The 21,852-nt window shown below is 39.7% G+C and overlaps 1 protein-coding gene across 1 annotated transcript in view; it reads left to right on the forward strand.

The window, feature by feature from the left end:
• Positions 1 to 21,852, forward strand: part of LOC136144259 (ATP-binding cassette sub-family C member 4-like) — a 167,867-nt gene that overhangs the window by 76,849 nt on the left and 69,166 nt on the right. Inside the window, exons 19-20 of the mRNA XM_065902006.1 lie at positions 6,310 to 6,456; positions 10,319 to 10,398. Of these exons, the coding sequence (XP_065758078.1) occupies positions 6,310 to 6,456; positions 10,319 to 10,398 (227 nt within the window). The remainder of the gene's footprint in view (positions 1 to 6,309; positions 6,457 to 10,318; positions 10,399 to 21,852) is intronic.

A 21,852-nucleotide genomic window follows, 5' to 3' on the forward strand; every position in this document is an offset into this window, starting at 1 on the left:
GGATGGGCAAGGAATAGAAATAAATCCCCACCCTGTGTTTCAGGTTGTTCCAATTCTGTCTGAATAAGCCCGACTTTTATTGATCTTGGCTGAAATCCTCTGGCAGCCTGGGCTGCAAATAAAAGCATTACTCCCTCCCAGGTATGCCAGGCTCCCCTTTCCACACTGCTCATCTCTTGGGCTTCACTCATTACTTGAGAAGCTAAGCAGGGAAAGTCCAGTGTCTGGAATTAGGATTCGTTCTCTTTCTTACCCTGAGATCACCGTGTTATCGCCTCCTCAACTGTGTGATTAATTCAAAATTTGGCTTTCCAGACTAATTAACTATTAACATGACTCTCTCTAGTCACAAGAGTATTTAGGATATATAAGTTAATATTATTATTAATTATTATATTTATATATTAATTATATAAAATTAATATATTAACATTAATTATTATATAATTGTTAATTATAATTATTAATATATAATTAATATATGTTAATTAATATATTAAAATATAATATAATTAATATATATTAATATATATTTAAACGATATCTTTAATAAAAATTTTAAATGCTTTCTTTATCCATTCATCTGTTGATGGACGTTTAGGTTGCTTCTATGTCCTAGCTTTTGTAAATAGTGTTGCTATGAACACGGGTGCATGTGTCTTTTTGAATTATGGTTTTCTTAGGGTATATGCCCAGTAGTGGGATTGCTGGGTCATATGGTAGTTCTATTTTCAATTTTTTAAGGAACCTACATACTGTTCTCCATAATGACTGTAGCAATTTACATTCCTACTAACAATGCAAGAAGGTTCTCTTTTTCCATACCTTCTCTAGCATTTATTGTTTGTATATTTTTTTATGAGGGCCATTCTGACTTGTATGAGGTAATACTTTATTATAATTTTGATCTGCATTTCTCAAATAACAATATTGAGCATCTTTCCATGTGCCTGTTGACCATCTGTATGTCTTCTTTGGAGAAAGTTCTATATAGGTCTTCGGCCTATTTTTATATTGGGTTGTTTGGTTTTTTTGACATTGAGCTGCATGAGCTGTTTGTATATTGTGGAGATTAATCCTTGGTTAGTTACTTATTTTGTAATTACTTTCTCCCATTCTCAGGGCTGCCTTTTCATCTCATTTGTGATACATATATACACTGGATCAGGGGAGGGTGGCTCCCCAGGTAGCTCAAATGGTAAAGAATTTGCCTGCAATGCTGAAGACCTGAGTTTCATCCCTGGGTCAGGAACAATCCCTGGATAAGGGAGTGGCAACCCATTCCAGTATTTTGTGCTCAGAGAATTCTATGGACAGAGGAACCTGGCAGGCTACAGTCCATGGGGTTGCAAAGAGTTGGACATGACTGAATGACTAACACACAAGTACACTGGAATATTACTTATTCATAGAAAGGAATGAGATTGGGTCATTTGTTGAGAGGTGGATAGACCTAGAATCTGTCATACAAAATAAAGTAAGTCAGAAACAGAAAAAATCCTTGTATTAATGCATATATATGAAATCTAGCCTCGTCATGGATCACTGCCTTGTCATGGTGAAGGGGCTTGCATAACTCAATGAAGCTATGAGCTATGCCTTGTAGGGCCACCTAAGACAGACAGGTCATAGTGGAGAGTTCTGACAAAATGTAATCCACTGGAGGAGAGAATGGCAAACCACTCCAGTGTACTAGCCATGAGAAACCCATGAACTGCATAAAAAGGCAAAAAGATATAACACCAAAAGATTAGCCCCCCAGGTCAGAAGGTGTCCAATAAGCTACTGGGGAAGAGCAGAAGACAACCACTAATAGCTCCAGATAGAATGAAGTATCTGGGTCAAAGTGGAAACGATGCTCAGTTGTGGATGTGTCTGTTGGGGAAAGTAAAATCTTCTGCTGTAAAGAACAGTATTGCACAGGAACTTTGAATGTTAGATCCATGAATCAAGGTAAATTGGATATGGTCAAGCAGGAGATGGTAAGAGTAAACATGGACATCTTAGGAATCAGTGAACTAAAATGGACGGGAATGGGTGAATTTAATTCAGATGACCATTATATCTACTACTGTGGGCAAGAATTGCTTAGAAGAAATGGAATAGCCCTCATAATCAATAAGAGTCCAAAATGCCGTTCTTGGGTTCAACCTTAAAAATGACAGAATGATCTTGGTTCATTTCCAAGACAAGTCATTCAATATCTCAGTAATACAAGTCTATGCTCCAACCACTGATGCCGAAGAAGCTGAAGTTGATCAGTTCTATGAAGACCTAGAAGCCCTCCTAGAACTAAATGCAGAGTTCCAGAGAATAGCAAGGAGAGATTAGAAGCCCTTCTTCAATGGACAATACAAAGAAATAGAGGAAAAACAACAGACAGGTTAAGGCTAGAGATATCTTCAAGAAACTTGGAAGTATCAAAGGAACATTTCATCTGAAGATGGGCACAATAAAGGACAGAAATGATAAAGAGCTAACCGAAGCAGAAGATATCAAGAAGAGATGGAAGAATACACAGAAGAACTATATAATAAAAATCTTAATGACCTGGATAATCACCATGATGTAGTGTCTCACTCAGAGTCAGACATTCTGGAGTGTGAAGTCAAGTAAGCCTTATGAAGCATAGCTGCTTCTAGAGGTGATGGAATTCCAGCAGAGCTATTTAAAATCCTAAAAGATTTAAATTGCTGCACTCAATATGTCAGCAAATTTTGAAAACCCAGCAGTGGCCACAGGACTGGAAAAAGTCAATCCTCATCCCAATTCCCAAGAAGGGCAGTACTAAAGAATGTTCAATCCACCAGACAATTGCACTCATCTCCCATGCTACTAACGTTATGCTCAAAATCCTTCAAGCTATGTTTCAGCATCATATGAACTGAGAACTTCCAGATGTTCAAGATGCATTTAGAAAAGGCAGAGAAACCAGAGATCAAATTGCCAACATTGGCTGGATCATAGAGAAAGCAAGGGAATGCCAGAAAAGCATCTACCTCTGTTTCACTAACTAAGCTAAAGCCTTTGTGTTTGTCATAACAAACTATGGAAAACTCTTAAAGAGATGGGAATACCAGACCTTCTTACCTGTCTCCTGAGAAACCTGTATGCAGGTCAAGAAGCAACAGTTAGAACCCTGTATGGAACAACTGATTGGTTCAAGATTGAGAAATGAGTATAACAAGACTGTCTATTGTTACCCCGTTTATTTAACTTATACACAGGCTGGATGAAATGCCAGGCTGGATGGGTTACACTGGAATCAAGAATGCTGGAGAATATCAACCTCAGATATGTGGGTGATACCACTCTAATGGCAGAAAGCAAAAAAGAAGTAAAGAGCCTCTAAAACTGAATGTTAAAAAGAAAAAAAACAACAACTAAGATCATGGGATCCAGTCCCATCACTTCATGGCAAACAGAAGGGGAAAGTAACAGATTTCCTCTTCTTGGGCTCTAAAATCACTGCAGATGGTGACTGCAGCCATGAAATTAGAAGACAATTGCTTCTTGGCAGGAAAGCTATGACAAATCTAGACAGTGTGTTAAAAAGCAGTGACATCACTTTGCTGACAAAGGGCCATATACTCAAGGCTATGGTCTTTCTAGGAGTCATGTACGGATGTGAGAGCTGGACTATAAAGAAGGCTGAACACTGAAGAATTGATGCTTTAGAACTGTGGTGTTAGAGAAGACTTGAGATTGAGAGTCTCTTGGACAGCAGGGAGATCAAAACAATCTGTCTTAGAGGAAATCAACCTGAATACTCATTGGAAGTACTGATGCTGAAGCTGAAGCTCCAATTCTTTGGCCTCCTGATGCAAGCAGCTGACTCACTGGAAAAGAACCTGATGCTGGGAAAGGTTGAAGGCAGAAGGACAACAGGGTGACAAAGGATGAGCTGGTTGGATGTCATCACCAATTCATGAACTTGGGTAAACTCTGGGAGATGGTGAGGGACAGGGAAGCCTGGCGTGCTGCAGTTAATGGGGTTATGAAGTGTTGAATGCGACTTGGTAACTGAGCAACAACATGGAATCGAGAAAAATGGTACAGATGAACTTATTTGCAGGGAATGAAGAGTTGTAGATGTAGAGAATAGATGTTTGGACACAGAGCAGGAGTGGGGAAGTGAGGGAGATGAATTGGAACACTAGGATTGGCATATATACACTACCATGTGTAAAACAGATAGTGAGTGGGAAGCTGCTGTATAGCACAGGGTGCTCAGCTCAGTGCTCTGTGATGACCTAGAGGGGAGGGATGGGGGAAAGGAGGTCCAAGAGGCAAGGGTTATATGTATGCATATAGCTGATTTACTTTGTTGAACAGCAGAAACTAACACAACATTGTAAGGCAACTATACTCCAATAATTTTTTTAAATAAGTAAAAATTTAAATATCCTCACAGGAAATGCTTAGAAAATCTTTCTACAAAGAATTCAGTTCAGTTCAGTCACTCAGTCGTGTCCGACTCTTTGTGACCCCATGAATCTCAGCATGCCAGACCTCCCTGTCCATCACCAACCCCCGGAGTTTACCCAAACTCATGTCCATCAAGTCGGTGATGCCATCCAGCCATCTCATCCTCTGTCTTCCTCTTCTCCTCCTGCTCCCAATCCCTTCCAGCATCAGGGTCTTTTCCACTTCTTCGCATGAAGTGGCCAAAGTATTGGAGCTTCAGCTTTAGCATCAGTCCTTCCAATGAACACTCAGAACTGATCTCCTTTAGGATGGACTGGTTGGATCTCCTTGCAGTCCAAGGGACTCTCAAGAGTCTTCTCCAACACCACAGTTCAAAAGCATCAATTCTTCAGTGCTCAGCTTTCTTCACAGTCCAACTCTCACATCCATACATGGTCATGGAAAAACCATAACCTTGACTAGACAGACCTTTAAGTTATATAAAAATCCACTCATTGAAATTTTGTATTTATTTTATTGATCACTTGATAAAAAACTTGAATCTACCAGCTGTTTACCTTCTGAATTGATGGACAATGAGGGCTTAAAGAAGATGGATGGGATTCTGTTACACATTCATATAGGAGTGTGGGCTAAGGCAAATGCCTGTTGATGGAATTCAAGAATATAACCAGTTTTCAGAATTTAAATAACACTGATGTGGCAGCTGAATGGAAAAAAGTACTTGGTGGAATATATGTTGTCGAATTTTACCCACTGTATATAGCATTGTGAGTTGAAGAGATGTTTGGAGGGCTATTTTAATTTTTATATGCATAGTAGTGCTCATTTATGTCATTGATAAGGCATAACTTTAAATGATTATGACAAATGCTTTGGGGTTCTATAAATAGTGAGAGATTAGATTATCTTGTTTAGATTATCTCATGTCAAAATATAATTTGTAGTTTCTTGCAGTTCAGTTATGAAAGAGATTGTCCACTTGCAACTTAACATGGTCTTTTCATGCTTTTTATAGCTACTTGGGCATGAAAGTAGCTAGTTTATTTTTAATATTTTAAATTTTTATTAATTTTTATTATAGTTGCTTTCCAATGTTGTGTTAATTTCTGTTGTACAGCCAAGTGAACCAGTTGAACATATATCCTCTCTTTGGATTTCCTTCCCAATTAGCTCACCACAGAATGTTAAGTAGAGTTTCCTGTGTTATACAATAAGTTCTTAAAAAGATACTTTACATGGAAGTATATTTCCTTGTAAATTACAAGGAAATGGTAGATCATGTCTCCTTTTCCCTGTTAATTCATGTGCTGGTAGCAAAGTACTGGAGAAAGGAATAGAAACTCACTCCAGTATTCTTGCCTGAAGAATTCCATGGATAGAGGAGCCTGGGGGTTTCAGTCCATGGAGTCGCAAAGAGTATGACTTGACTGAGCAACTAACACTTTCACTTTCACCAAAGTATACCTTACTTTTAGATTATGGGACATGTTGTAAATAATGAGATTTGAAATGTGGAGAAAGGAAGATCAGCTACTTGTATAATTATCTTTCTTATAAGTTTTATTAGAACTTGTAATTGAATTAGGCAAGCCTAGAATGAAGCTGTAGCTTACACATGATTTTTCCCCCATGTTGTTTGTATTTAGTGGGAGGAAAATAGTGATTTTCATATTTTTCTTTATAAATATATTTTTGAAAGCATTAAACTCTTAGATAACTCTTAGATAACCTGTTTTTTATTCTGTATATATGTAAATCTCTATACAAATTTTATTTATAGAATAAAATGCACAGTATCTTTTTAAACTGCCTGCCATGCTCTAGCATGATTGAGGATAAGACAGAGATCTTGTGCTGAATGATGCTTCTTCATTTCAGGGTTAACTGTGTCTACTGTCCTTTTGGGCATCACAAGGTCTCTGTTGATATTCTACATCCTTGTTAATTCTTCACAAGCTTTGCACAACAAAATGTTGGAGTCCATTTTAAGAGCTCCAGTGTTGTTCTTCCATAAAAATCCAATAGGTAAGTAAGACACCAAATTTCTTAATGAATGTCTTGTTAACACATTAAGTGCCTATTTGCATTTTCATATTTGAAAGTGGAAGAGATGCTTGGAAGAAAATCACTGTGTATGTTTATTCATTTCCTACAAAAAGCTTCACTGGTAATTTTTCCTACCAGAGAAAATCTGAATATAGGAACATATAAGCTTTTATTCCAATTTATGCATGTCTCTAAAATTACATGAATGTTTACTTTGCAGGATGATTTAGGAGTCCATTTGTTATGTGGCATATGAAACACCCAACATATGATGAAAATGTGTTGAGATGTTTTTGACTAGTTGTTAAAACATTGGCTGTGTTACATGGTGTTAAGCTAACTAGGAAGGACCATCTTCCAGGAACATCTCTACAGAAGACAGGCTGTGTGTTTCTTTCTTTCATTGCCCATCCATTTCTGGGACCACAGAGCTCTGACATGTGCTCATATTTTGAGTCTTACCTAAATGGTAATGTAAGATTAATTAAAATACAAAATCAGTGAAATGTAAACATCCTCTTCAATAAAATCAACTCTCTAGTTTTACAATGGACTTTTGGTTACATTAAAGATGTCTTATGGTATGTAGCAGGTGCATCTTCTTTATTAAGTAAGAGTGTCCCTGAAGGGTTCCCAGTGGTTGCTTCCTCCACCCTGAGGCCTTCAACTTGTCTTGCTTTGGAAGGTAGCCTCCTGACCTGGGTTCCTATGAAAAGCTAGTTCATCAGTGCACATACCCACTCTATTCAGCTGGTTAGACTTGTGCTGAGGCCCAGAGTGGCTTTGTTTTTGCAGGTCATGATTGAAAGGACAGGTTGAGGCAGGGATGTGACTGGAGGGAGGACAGCAGTAGCCTTGGCCTGGCCATCAACTAGCTGTGTGATCAAGATCAAAGTAGGTAGAGACTACTGGGCAGGCAAATCTCCAGGAAGGATGTTGTCATGGTCATAAGTATGGACTCTGGAGCCAACTTTCTTGGTTCAGTCCTGAAGATAGTTACTAATAGTAATAGCCAGTTATAGTTATGTTAATATTTATATGTTAGTTATTTAATTTCTCTGTGTCTCAATTTTCTTAGCTATGTTAGTTATTTAATTTCTCTGTGTCTCAATTTTCTTACCTATAAAATGAGGATACTATTCACACACTTACTGATATCTTGATGTTGTGGGCATGAAGCAGGTTAATACATTCCAGTGCTTAGCACAGGGTCAGTGCCTAGTGAACCTCAGTGAGGATGTCAACATGGTGTCTGGGAACTTCTCTCCTGTGAAATGGAATTTTTGTTTCACAAGACTGTTGTGAGGATTAAATAAGACTGTTTAGTGCAGCATCTTGTGCAGATTTATTCAACACATGTTCTTTAGTCCAGGCACTGTGAGGAGCACAGGATGGTAAACTGCAGAGGCCCACACAATCTCATTTTATTACGAATGGTGTGAGGAAGTAATTGGAAGAACCTTTGTTATTATGGCTGTGAAGTTGCTCTACTTTTCCTATTAATGTGGAAACTACAGTTGTACATTTGGGAGCATCAGGTGGGACTGAATTTCTGTTATCACAGCTTGTAACCACTGTTAACCAGGCTTTTGATGACCTGTAGGCTTCTCCAGACGCTGATTTATTGTTCAAGGATTTGGAACCAAGTTTAAATCTTTAAGGTCACTAATCTTAGAGCAGCAGGCATACACAGTGTGTATCTTTTCTCCTCCTCATGTGTCTATTATCAGAACTTCATCCCTTCAAGAAAATAGAAGCTCAAATAAGGACTGCAAAGATAGACCCAAAGGTTTAGGGGCTAGTTATTTACTCTTTTATTGGTATATTAAATTTGAACTCTTCCCTGTTCTGTTATCAAAAGTAGAATTTATAATAGATTGTTTATGGTATCTTTGTTTCTGGAATGTGATGACATGAAGAAAGAACCACACAGAGTGGTATTACTTGTTACTAAGTTCAACCTCGCTCTGCTTGCCTCCCAATGCTGATAAGTCTTACAGATGATGTGTTAAGGCAAAGAATAATGACTTTATTTGGAAACCTGGCAGACTGAGAAGATGGCAGACTGATGTCTCAAAATAGCCATCTTATTGGGATCTGGATGCCTGGTTCTTTTATAGAACAGAGAGACGAGGAGGTGAGAAAGTAAAGTCAAAAAGCCATTTATCTCGCACAATAAGAGGGTATTTGTTCATTTTTTCTTTTCTGCAGCCATTGACAGGTGGTGAGGGTCAGATTTTCTCCCTGTGAGCTGAAAAAAGCCACTTTAGTTTAACATTCAGGCAGAGGGGCAGGGTTCCCTGACCAAAGCAATGACTAGCAGTGGTCAAAGAAACAGATCCAGCATGGAGTCAAATTAGTTCCTCCCTGTTATAGTTCCTTTGGTGTGCACCTCCCCTGTCTGGGGCCAGTGTCCTGTTCTTTCTCACCCTGAGGCTTCTCAGGGTGCACCACTCTTGCAAGGGTGGCTGCAGAGTCCTGATGGCTGCAGCATCCTCTGTTTAGTGATGTGACATTTTTAGTTTACCCCAGATATTTACCAGAAATTCCTATATTCTATCCTTCAGCCTTAAGGACATACTATTACTGTGGATTCTGAGAAGGTAAATAAAATAAATAATAAGTGATTCTTAGTCATTTAGTAATATTTCTGTTTTTCTGCCCATATCCCTGTGGTTGTCTTAGATGCTTATTTGTAAGTCTCTGCTTGTCACACCTGGTACACCTCTGAAAATAGCAACTTATTATCACAGTAGTAAACTCACAACTTGGAAATGGCCAGAATCCAAAATTTCCCAAAATGTGAGGTGCTGTGAACCATCTGGAGGGAAAAAAAAATACTGAGAGGATATAATAATGTTTATTATAGAAAGCATCACTTGGTAAAATTAATCTTGATAATTAAAGCAAAATTTGTGTGACAATTAGGATTAACTTAGGTATTTTACAACTGTTTATTTACAGATTTAGCACTTGGAGTGAGCCTTAGATGGGATGGATCTAAAGGGAGGGAACTTTCTCAAATCCACCAATTCTTCCTGATATTGCCACAAGGTTCCCCCATTCTTTAAAAAAACAGGGCTAAGTTTCAATTTCCCACCCAATGCCATTTGGTGGTATTTTTGTTTCTCCTCAGGTATCATCCTATTTTGTCTTTGTTTTTACCACTGACATTGGCTTATTTCATATGAATTTGTAGTATATTAAATTTGTTGTTGTTTTACTGCTAAGTCATGACCAACTCTTTTGTAGTCCCATGGACTGTAGCCTGCCAGGCTCCTCTGTCCATGGGATTTTCCAGGCAAGAATACTGGAACAGGTTGCCATTTCCTCCTCCAGGGGATCTTCCTGACCCAGGGTGAACCCCTGTTTCTTATATCTCCTGCATTGGCAGATGTATTCTTTAGCATTGAGTCCCTGGGGAAGCCCAATATATTAAATATTTAATGCATGTACTTTATTTTTTTAAAGATTTATTTATTTATTTTTAGTTGTATTAGGTCTTTGTTGCCACACATGGGCTTTCTCTAGTTACAGCGAGCAAGGGTTACTCCTCATTGCAGTGCCTGGGGTTCACATTGTGGTTGCTTTTTCTGTTGCAGAGCTCAGGCTCTAGACACATGAGCTTCAGTAGTTGTGGTGCACAGGCTTAGTTGCTCTGTGGCATGTGGAATCTTCCCAGATGAGGGATTGAACACATGTCCCCTACACTGGGGACACTGTACCACCAGGGAAGTCCCTAAATACATAGTCTTCAAAAATATTGTTTTGATATGTTCATGAATTATTTCTCTTAAAGCTCCTGAGGAAATGAGTAATTTCTCGTATCCTGTTCTTGCAGGAAGAATTTTGAATCGTTTCTCCAAAGACATTGGGCATATGGATGACTTGCTGCCCCTGATATTTCTTAATTTCATCCAGGTAATGTATCAGTCCTGTCAGAGTTCTCACAGGGAAGAGCAGAGTGCCTGTTTCTCAAGGATTTTTCACAGGGGTTGAGGGTGGGCCTTTCAGTCTGGCAATGTGTCCTGTTATCTTCAGTAAAGGCTGTGTTTGTGAGAGAAAGGTGAAGTTATGATTGGGATCCTGAGTTAAAATGAGTCACCCCTGGGGCAGGAGTGTCTACACAGTCACATCAAGGTTGGTCTGAAGCAGTGATATGCTGGGTAAGTGGTTCTCCTTCTGCCTCCAAGGTGTCTGGCATGGATTCCCTTTACTGTGAGCACATTTCATAATATAAAAATAATCACCTCTCATAGAAAGATAGCCTAGATTAACTAAATTATGCATTGTATTGGGCTTCCCAGGTGGCTCAGTTCAGTTGCTCAGTCATGTCCCACTCTTTGCGACCCCATGAAACGCAGCAAGCCAGGCCTCCCTGTCCATCACCAACTCTCAGAGCCTACCCAAATTCATGTTCATCGAGTCGGTGATGCCATCCAACCATCTCATCCTCTGTCATCCCCTTCTCCTTCTGCCCTCAATCTTTCCCAGCATCAGAGTCTTTTCAAATGAGTCAGCTCTTCATATCAGGTTGCCAAAGTATTGGTTTCAGCTTCAACAACCAGTCCGTCCAATGAACACCCAGGCCTGGTCTCCTTTAGGATGGACTGGTTGGATCTCCTTGCAGTTCAAGGGACTCTCAAGAGTCTTCTCCAACACCACAGTTCAAAAGCATTAGTTTTTCTGCCAATGCAGGAGATGCAAGAGACATGGAATAGATCCCTGGGTTGGGAAGATGCCCTGGAGAAGGGAATGGCAACACACTTCAGTATTCTTGCCTAGAAAATTCCACAGACAGAGGAGCCTGGCGGGCTATAGTCCATGGGGCTGCAGAGAGTCGGACACAACAGCACGAGCATGATGCATTGTATTCCCATGGAGGACAAATATCTGCTGCACCATTTTATTTGGATAAGGCCACGTGTGGTTACTTACAAAGAAAAGTTTAGCTAAAAATAAGGTGAAAATAATACTTTAACAAGGACAATGTTGTTTATTTGCTAAGTTGTGTCCGGCTCTTTTGTAAGCCCATGGATTGCAGCCTGCCAGGCTCCTCCATCCATGGAATATCTCAGGCAAGAATACTGGAGAAGGTTGCCATTTCCTTGTTCAGGGGATATTCCTAACCCTGAGATCAAACTCGTGCCTCCTGTGTCTGCTGCATTGCAGGCAGATTCTTACCACTGAGCCACCTGAGAAGTCCAAGAAGGATCATAGAGAGCAACTTTAAAGACACAAAAGCTTTTAAGCCAGTAATTCCATTCTGGGATCAAAGTCATCTCAGAAAATGTTTTTTGTTTATGTAGGCAGTTTTTCTTTTCACAATCCTATTGCTCTGTCTTAAGGTGTCTTAAAAGAGAGAGAGAGAGAGAGAGAGAGAGAGAGAGAGAGAGCGAGCGAGCTACAGGAATACCTTCTATTGAGCATCAGTTTGTCTGTGAACTTGAGGTTCTAAGAAATGTTAGGTCATCTCAGCTCTCATCCTCACATTCAGTATTGTTACTCTTATGGAGTGTTTTTTTTGTGTTTTTTTTCCTCTCTGTTTTTCTGTCTACTTACCAGTGATTAAGCCTGTGGGGAATTTACTTTTTCTTTCCAAGTGTTAATTTTGGAAATGAAATGCATTTAATCAAAGTGAAAGTGAAGTCTCTCAGTCGTGTCAGAGTCTTTGCTACCCCGTGGACTGTAGCCCACCAGGCTCCTCTGCCCATGGGATTTTCCATGCAAGAATACTGGAGTGGGTTGCCATTTACTTCTCCAGGGGATCTCACCAACCCAGGGATTGAACCCAGGTCTCCCACATTGCAGGCAGTTGCTTTAACCTCTGAGCCATCAGGGAAGCCCATTTATCAAAATTTGCACACAAAAATGCAGTAATGAACAGTGCAACAGTGTCCTACAGACAGTGCAGCCTGTGGGCAAGGCTTCCACTGTTACCAATGAGAGCTGAGACTCAGAGGCAGAGGACTTTTACTGCAATGATGTCTGATTGTTTATTTTCTCTTCTGCAAACTTATTTTATAAATGTGCCCTGCTGAGTTTAGTTACATAATTTATCCCCAGAAACAATTTTTCCCTAAAAACAGTGTCATGTTTTGACAGTGATTATAAATTACTTTGAAAGGATTTTGTGAAAGGTTCTGTTTCTTTGCTACAGCAAGTTAGGCCAAGGTTGGGTTTCCACCGTGGCTTAGCATATGGTTAGTTAGTCATCATAATCAGAATTTGTCACATATTTTTGGATGGCATATAGAGGGACAGTGGTAGATGCTACCTGATTTCAGCAGGAAATAATATCATTAAAGAGAAGAGAAAATTCTAGTCTAGCTGATTTCCAGTCCCTCCCTACCACTTGTAGTTCAATTATCTTGAATTTTGGTGGAGGTATCCTGTAGTTCATTAGAAGTAAGGGTCTGCTCTTTGACAGAGAGGCTTGGGATGAGCATGGAGCCTGCATATTCTTCATTGAGCAAGTAGCTAAACCTGTGAGGATGGATAAGATTGCCGAGAGAGAGGAAAGCATTTTAGGAGCCAAGATCAGAAGCTTAGGGAAGGCTTGATATTCAGAGAGAAAGCAGAGAGAGAAGAGAAGTACTGAAGACATATAATGAACAGCAAGGAAGAGAGGAGGAGATGCGGTGGAGACCTGAGGAAGGACAGGTCTGTTCAGTGCAAATGAGGAGGTGAGTCCATGGAAATTTGTTGGTTGATTTGGAATTAGGAAGCATCTGGTAACCCCAGGAGCAGGTTTCAGATGGGAGTAGTTAGAGAGCAAAGGGCTGCAAATTCAGGAGGCATGGAGGGAGTTGAGGTGAAGACAGTCTGAAAGGAGTTTGAATGAATCAGGAGAGAGGCCCATCTGGAATGAAGGGTCTGAGAAGCTCTTGCCTATTGTTTGAGATTTTAGTTTCTGGGAGGGGAGTATGAGCTATGATGGGCGATTTTTCCCTCTCTTCTGTCCTTCCCTTCAGCAAGCAAGAATTGAGGCCATGAGGTACAGAGGTGAGTCAGGCATGAAGCCCTCCCCTCATGGGTTTCCTCCCTCCCCAGGGAAAGAAGGCATCTAGAGATTCACCCCTTGATGGCTTTGGAATCCTAATTGTGGGAGCTCTGTGGAGGAAGTCCTGGAAGGCAAACTGGATGTGGAGGCTGGAGGCAGTTAGGGAACCTGGTCCAGTAAATGGCAGAGCTTCTAGGAGGTGACCTTTGATCCCAGATGAGAGGAAAAGGCCACTGTGGATGGTGGGGCAGAAGGTGCTGCTGGAAGCTGAGTTCCTGTGTGGGACCCCATCTTTCTATCATCAGCTGAGGGGGGGAAGGGAAGGGTCTGGAAGGGCATTGTTCAGCTGTGTTAGTGTACCAGTGTTCAAACTCATTTTTTATGATTTTGCTTATCCTTGGTTTATTTGATAAACCTTAGAAGATTCTTGATCATTTTTATTTTTATTACTTCAAAAGTGTTTATTCCATATACTTTCCCTCATCTAATTCCTTTTCATTCTCTTAAATGGAATTTCAGATAATTTATTTAATATTTTGTGATAGTAATGTCAAGTGTGGCTAAGGAAAACCTTGGATTCTGAATAGTGGTCTACCCTGCAGCTCAGTCCACCCCCTCAGGTGATGTCACTCAGAGACCACATCCCAACAGAGAGACGATCATGAGTTTGTGCACCATCCTGTACACTAACTCACAGCTACCAGCCTGTTCAGTCACATTATATGAGTGGTTGGGCAAATTGGAGTTGTCCACCATTTCAAAGGATGAAGGAAAGCAACATATGTTGTGTGATTGCACCTGATAATCATTCATGATGTCAACAGCTTTAAAGTTTGTCAGTGCAGAGCCCCGCAGCCTCCCTTTCCAATCCCCCATCTCGGCTCTTCCTTTTACCATCTCTACCCTACAAAGCCACACACTCCTTTCTGTAAAATTGAGAAAATAATACCCAGTTCCTAAGGTTTGTTGGGAAGACAAAATGAAATTCATTTTAATTAATTTTTTGCATAATATCTAAATGCATGTTGAGCACTAGGTAATGGGTAACTATTTTTAAAATACCACATGTGTGTTTTAGGTAAGAGAAATAGACTGATGATAGTGGCATTTGTTGTTCATTCACTAAGTCATGTTCAACTCTTTGTGACTGCATGAACTGCAGCATGCCAGGGCTTTCTGTTCCTCAATATCTCCCGGAGTTTGCCCAAGTTCATTTCCATTGAGTCGGTGATGCCATCCAGCCATCTCATTCTTTGCCACCCTCTTCTCCTTTTGCCTTTGGCAAAGTGGCATTATATTGTATTAAAATTATTGTCAGAGACAGTTTCCAGGCCCATAAATATCATCTCATGAGTTTGTATCACAGAGATTCTAGGTCTGTAGTCCCTGGAGATTTTGATGGATACTTTCTTATGTAGACTCACAGAATAAAAATCAGTTGTTTTCAAGATAGACCACTGAGCATTAAATATTTCAGAGTAATGTAATTTTCATACAATTTGCCAAAGTCCCAAATAACGCTAAGTTAGAAGTGTCAATTATCTATAATTCTTGTCATTGAAATCATCACCTCCAAGGAGTCTTCCTATTGCTAAACAAGTGAAAATGAAGATGAGATGTGGAAGTTAGATTTAGGAATTTTAATTTTCCAAAAAAAGTTTGGGACTGCTGTGAGCTTATGAACTTGCACACAGCCGCCCTCAGCAAAATGCTGTGATTTATTGAGGAAAACTAAGTTGCAAAACGTTTATTCCCCACACACCCCTCATTCAGGAAAAACAAAGAAAATCAGCAGCTTGTTAGAGCTCAACTGACTCTTCACATCCTTTCATGGACACAAAGGGCAAATGCCCTTGAGCCACCAATGGCGGCCGTGGTGAGACCACCAGGGTGTGTGTCATTCCCTCCTCAGCACACACAGAACACACTGACTGCAGCTGTATGAAGTGAAAATGCTCAAGAAAAAGAAAATATGAAGGAGGTGTCCTCAGTCATTTCTTTCCAGAGAGGGGAGTGCAAAAGAACAGGTCACTGCATCTGGATATTGAGAGCGAAGCCTGAGACTCAGCATAATAAGTTATTATGGGTCACTTGCTTTTACAGCCTTTATGTGTCTCAGTATCACTGACCCTTGCCTTTTATTGTGTCAGGGAAATGTGTAAGGAGATGTCAGGAGATGTCAGGGAAAGTGTGTAAAGAGTATCCCAGCCTCTCCCACTGAACAATGACTTTGTCATTTTGAGATCTCTGTGGGTGTTGATCCCTTCCCTAACCCCTTCCTCAAATCCCCCTTGGGGATGTTTAGTTTTAATATATATTTAATCCTAGTGCTTTGTGGATATTCCTATCAGTGGCTTGCCATTTATATCCTTAGAAGAGATCAAGGTTTAATTTTGATGACGTCTAATGTTTACCTTTTTTATTCTTTTGTAGTTGATGTTTTGTATCCTAAGAAACCTTTGCATATCCTTAGCAGTGTGAAGATACCTTTCTATGTTCTACCTTTTTAGATATTGATGCATCTTGCACTAATTTTTGTATGTGAAAGAGTAATTAGTGGTTGAGGTTTATTTTTTCCAATTATTCTTCAGCATCAATCCTTCCTGAATATTCAGGACTGATTTCCTTTAGGATTGATTGATTGGTTCTCTTTGCAGTCCAAGGGACTCTCAAGAGTCTTCTCCAACACCACAGCTCAAAAGCATCAATTCTTTTGTAGCCTTATGAAAACACATGGGGAATATTTCCATTTTTAATGGTCAGTTTAATGTGTCAGCTTGACCAGACTACATTCCTCAGTTATTCAGTAAAAAGTGATCTGTGTGTTGCTCTGTAGGTATTTTGTAGATGCGATTGAAGTCCATAATCAATTGATTTTAAGTAGGGACAAGTATCCTACATAGTCCAGTGAGCACAGTTCAGTCAGTTATAAGACTTTAAGAGCTAAGCCTTCACTGAAGTAAAAAAAAATTCTGGTTGTGGAGAATAGCATCAGCACCTTCCCACAGGTTCCAGGCTGTCCTTTGCAACAGCCAACCCTGAGGATTTTGGACTTGCCCAGTCAAGTTAGATTGTGGAGTAATATCTTTTTTTATATTGCTAGATTCATTGGTATGTGTTTAATATCCCAAGACAGTTTGGTTTGTAAAATTTTTCCTTCCTTTAATGTCTTTATCTTGTTTTAATATCATGATATTGCTGGACTCATGTACCCTGGAAAATTTTGGTAAAACTTTTCTGCACAATGTTTTTGTGAAGCCCTCTAAACTTAAAGTCTTTTCTGTGGGAAATTTAAAAATTATATATTCAGGGAATTCCTTGGTGGTCCAGTGGTTGCGACTTGGTACTTTCACTGCTTTGGGCCTAGGTTCAATTGATGGTAGGAAAACTAAGATCCCACAAGCTGTACGTTATGGCCAAAACAATAAAATAGAGTAAAATAAAATAAAGGATTCAAATTCTTAAATCAATATGCAATTATCCAGATTTTCTATGTCATTATGTTATTCTTGTATGTCATTTTTAAAGACATTTGACCTTTACATTAAAATTTAAAAATTGATCTGCATGGTGTTTATTATATTCTCTTTGTAATGCTCATGATATCTTTTGTATTAAAGTGAAAGCTAAAGTGTTAGTTCCTCAGTCATGTCTGACTCTTTAAAACCCCGTGGATTGTAGCCTGTCAGGCTCCTCTGTCCATGAGATTCTCCAGGTAAGAATACTGGAATAGTTTGCCATTTCCTTTTCTAGGAGATCTTCCCAACCCAGGGCTCAAAACTGGGTCTCCCATATTGCAAGCAGATTCTTTACCATCTGAGCCACCAGGGAAGCCCAATCTTTTGTATTATCCTCTTTTGATTCATGTAATGGTAAATTCCCACCCCCTCCCCCCACCTTTTTTTTCTTTTGCATTTTGTGGTGATTTCAAAGAACTACGCTTTGTATTTGTTGATTTTTCTGCTTAGAAGTTAGCTTTCTTTTTCATTCGGGTCTTTTGTCATTTAGTTGCTTAGTTGTGTCTGACTTTTTGTGGCCTCATGGACTGCAGCACCCCAGGCTTGCCTGTCCTTCACTATCTCCCAGAGTTTGCTCAAACTCATGTCCATTGAGTTGATGATGCAATCCAACCATTTCATCCTCAGTCCCTCCCTTCTCCTACTCCCTTCAATCTTTCCCAGCATCAGGGTCTTTTCCAATGAGTCAGCTCTTTGCATCAGGCAGCCACAATATCAGAGCTTCAGCATCCAGTCTTTCCCATGAGTAATCAGTGTTGATTTCCTTTGGAACTTACTGGGTTGATCTCTTTCCTGTCCCAGGGACTCTCAAGAGTCTATTTTTTTTTTTTTTCTTATTTTCATTCTTCTACATAATTTAATATGCTGTTTGTTTATTTATAAGATGGATCTCAAAACCTTGACTTTTAGCTTTTTTAAAGACTTTTAATATTTTTGTAAATACAATTTTGGGGGAATATAGTTGTTTTACAATGTTGTGTTTATTTCAGCTGTACAGCACAATGATTCAGTTATACATATACATGTATTCATTCTTTTTTAGATTCTTTTCTCATATAGGTTATCATAGAATGTTGAGTAGCTTCCCTTTGATACACTTTTATAGTGCTCTTCTTTTAAAGGTGTACTTTGTTAAATTAGAAAATAAGTGGACTCCAGACTTAAAGTTCGTAATAAGGTTGAACCCTGACAAAAGAGGAAAGGAAGCTATTGATCAATGAGATATACTAAACATGAAGGAGGAAATAAACCATGTTTCCCTAAAGCTTATTATGCTCGTTAACAATCTATGAACCAAACCCCACCATCCACACTTCAGTGGAGTTAGCTGTGACTCTCAGTTGGGAGTGAATTGAAGGATACCCAAGTCCCAGAGGTTATGTGGTTGTAAAAATATCCAAGGCAGCCAAATGAGGGATGAAGAATGTGATTAATGTATCCCAAGCAAAGGGCAGGTTTAGAAAAGCTTAGTCTTAGGCTTTGTATGTGTGTGTGCACTTGTTAGTCGCTCAGTTGTGTCTGGTTCTTTGCAGTCTAATGGGCTAGACTGCCAACCTCCTCTGTCCATGTAATTCTCCAGGCAAGAATAATGGAGTAGGGTGCCATTCTCTTTTACAGGAGATCTTCCTGACCCAGGGATCAAACTTGGGTCTCCTGCATTGCAGATTCTTTAACATCTAAGTCACCAAGGAAATCCAGGGTTTGTATAGATCTCATCATATAGATTGGAGAAGGCAATGGCACCCCAGTTCAGTACTCTTGCCTGGAATCTCCCATGGACGGAGGAGCCTGATGGGCTGCAGTCCATGGGGTCACTAAGAGTCGGACACGACTGAACGATTTCACTTTCACTTTTCACTTTCTTGCATTGAAGTAGGAAATGGCAACCCATTCTAGTGTTCTTCCTGGAGAATCCCAGGGACAGCAGAGCCTCGTGGGCTGCTGTCTTTGGGGGCATACAGAGTCGGACATGACTGAAGCGACTTAGCAGCAGCAGCAGCAGCATATAGATAAGACTCACCAATGTTTTATAATGTTGCAATTTAACAGAGTTAAATGGGTTCTTTACCAGCTGAGCCACAAGGGAAGTCCAGGCAAAAAGATAGGACACTGAAAGATGAACTCCCCAGGCCTGTAGGTGCCCAATATGCTACTGGAGATCAGTGGAAAAATAACTCCAGAAAGAATGAAGAGACAGAGCCAAACCAAAAACAACACACAGTTTTGGATGTGACTGGTGATAGAAGCAAGGTCCGATGCTGTAAAGAGCAATATTGCACAGGAACCTGGAATGTTAGGTCCATGAATCAAGGCAAATTGGAAGTGGTCAAACAGGAGATGGCAAGAGTGAACATCGATATTTTAGGAATCAGCGAACTAAAATGGACTGAAATGAGTGAATTTAACTCAGATGATCATTGCATCTACTACTGTGGGCAAGAATCCCTTAGAAGAAATGGAGTAGGCCTCATACTCAACAAAAGAGTCTGAAATGCAGTACTTGGATGCAGTCTCAAAAATGACAGAATGATCTCTGTTCATTTCCAAGAAAAACCATTTCATATCACAGTAATCCAAGCCTATGCCCCAACCAGTAATGCTGAAGAAACTAAAGTTGAATGGTTCTATGAAGACCTACAAGACCTTTTAGAACTAACACCCAAAAACGATGTCCTTTTCATTATAGGAGACTGGAATGCAAAAATAGGAAGTCAAGAAACACCTGAAGTAACAAGCAAATTTGGCCTTGGAGTACAGAATGAAACAGAGCAAAGGCTAATAGAGTTTTGCCAAGAGAACACACTGGTCATAGCAAACACCCACTTCCAGCAACACAAGAGACGACTCTACACATGGACATCAGCAGATAGCCAACACCAGACTTAGGTTGATTATGTTCTTTGCAGTCAAAGATGGAGAAGCTCTGTACAGTCAGCAAAAACAAGACTAGGAGCTGACTGTGGCTCAAATCATGAACTCGTTATTGCCAAATTCATACTTAAATTGAAGAAAGTAGGGAAAACCACTAGACCATTCAGGTATGACCTAGATCAAATCCCTTACGATTATACAATGGAAGTAAGAAATAGATTTAAGGGACTAGATCTGATAGAGTGCCTGATGAACTATGGACAGAGGCTTGTGACATTGTATAGGAAACAGGGATCAAGACCATCCCCAAGAAAAAGAAATGCAAAAAAGCAAAATGGCTGTCTGATGAGGCCTTATAATTAGCTGTGAAAAGAAGAGAAGTGAAAAGCAAACAAGAAAAGGAAAGATATACCCATTTGAATGGAGAGTTCCAAAGAATAACAAGGAGAGATAAGAAAACATTTCTCAGTGATCAGTGGAAAGAAATAGAGGAAAACAATAGAATGGGTAAGACTAGAGATCTCTTCAAGAAAATTAGACATACCAAGGGAACATTTCATGCAAAGATGAGCTCAATAAAGGATAAATGGTATGGATTTAACAGAAGCAGAAGATATTAAGAAGAGGTGGCAAGAATACACAGAAGAACTGTACAAAAAAGATCTTCATTAAAAAAAAAAAAATCTTCATGACCCAGTTAATCATGATGGTGTAATCACTCACCTAGAGTCAGGCATCCTGGAATGTGGAGTCAAGTGGCCCTTAGGAAGCATCACTACAAGCAAAGCTAGTGGAGGTGATGGAATTCCAGTTGAGCTATTTCAAATCCTAAAAGACGATGCTGTGAAAGTGTTGCACTCAATATGACAGCAAAATTAGCAAACTCAGCAGTGGCCACAGGACTGGAAAAGGTCAGTTTTCATTCCAGTCCCAAAGAAAGGCAATACCATAGAATGTTCAAACTAATGCACGGTTGCACTCATCTCACATGCTAGTAAAGTAATGCTCAAAATTTTCCAAGCCAGGCTTCAGCAATACATGAACCGTGAACTCCCAGATGTTTAAGTAGCTGGATTTAGAAAAGGCAGAGGAACCAGAGATCAAATTGCCAACATCCACTGGATCATCAGAAAAGCACGAGAGTCACAGAAAAACATCTACTTCTCCTTTATTGACTATGCCAAAGCCTTTGACTGTGTGGATCAAAATAAAGTGTGGAAAATTCAGAAAGAGATGGTAATACCAGACCACCTGACATGCCTCTTGAGAAACCTGTATGCAGGTCAGGAAGCAACAGTTAGAACTGGACATGGAACAACAGGCTGGTTCCAAATAGGAAAAGGAATATGTCAAGGCTGTATATTGTCACCCTGCTTATTTAACTTATATGCAGAGTACATCATGAGAAATGTTGGACTGGATGAAGCATCAGCTGGAATCAAGATTGCCAGGAGAGATATCAATAACCTCAGATATGCAGATGACAGCACCCCTATTGCAGAAAGTGAAGAAGAACTAAAAAGCCTCTTGATGAAAGTGAAAGAAGAGAGTGAAAAAGTTGGCTTAAAGCTCAGCATTCAGAAAACTAAGATCATGGCATCCGGTTCATTAACTTTCTGGCAAATAGATGGGGAAATATTGGAAACAGTGACTATTATTTTGGGCTCTAAAATCACTGCAGATGGTGATTGCAGCCTTGAAATTAAAAGACACTTGCTCCTTGGAAGAAAAGTTATGACCAGCCTAGACAGCATATTGAAAAGCAGAGACATTACTTTGCCAACAAAAGTCTGTCTTGTCAAGGCTATGGTTTTTCCAGTAGTCATGTATGGATGTGAGAGTTGGACTATAAAGAAAGCTGAGTGCTGAAGAATTGATGATTTTGAGCTGTCATGTTGGAGAAGACTCTTGAGAGTCCCTTGGTTTGCAAGAAGATCCAACCAGTCCATCCTAAAGGAGATCAGTCCTGAGTGTTCTTTGAAA

This window comes from Muntiacus reevesi, chromosome 11 (assembly GCF_963930625.1).
Source record: "Muntiacus reevesi chromosome 11, mMunRee1.1, whole genome shotgun sequence".
NCBI classification, from domain to species: Eukaryota; Metazoa; Chordata; class Mammalia; order Artiodactyla; family Cervidae; genus Muntiacus; species Muntiacus reevesi.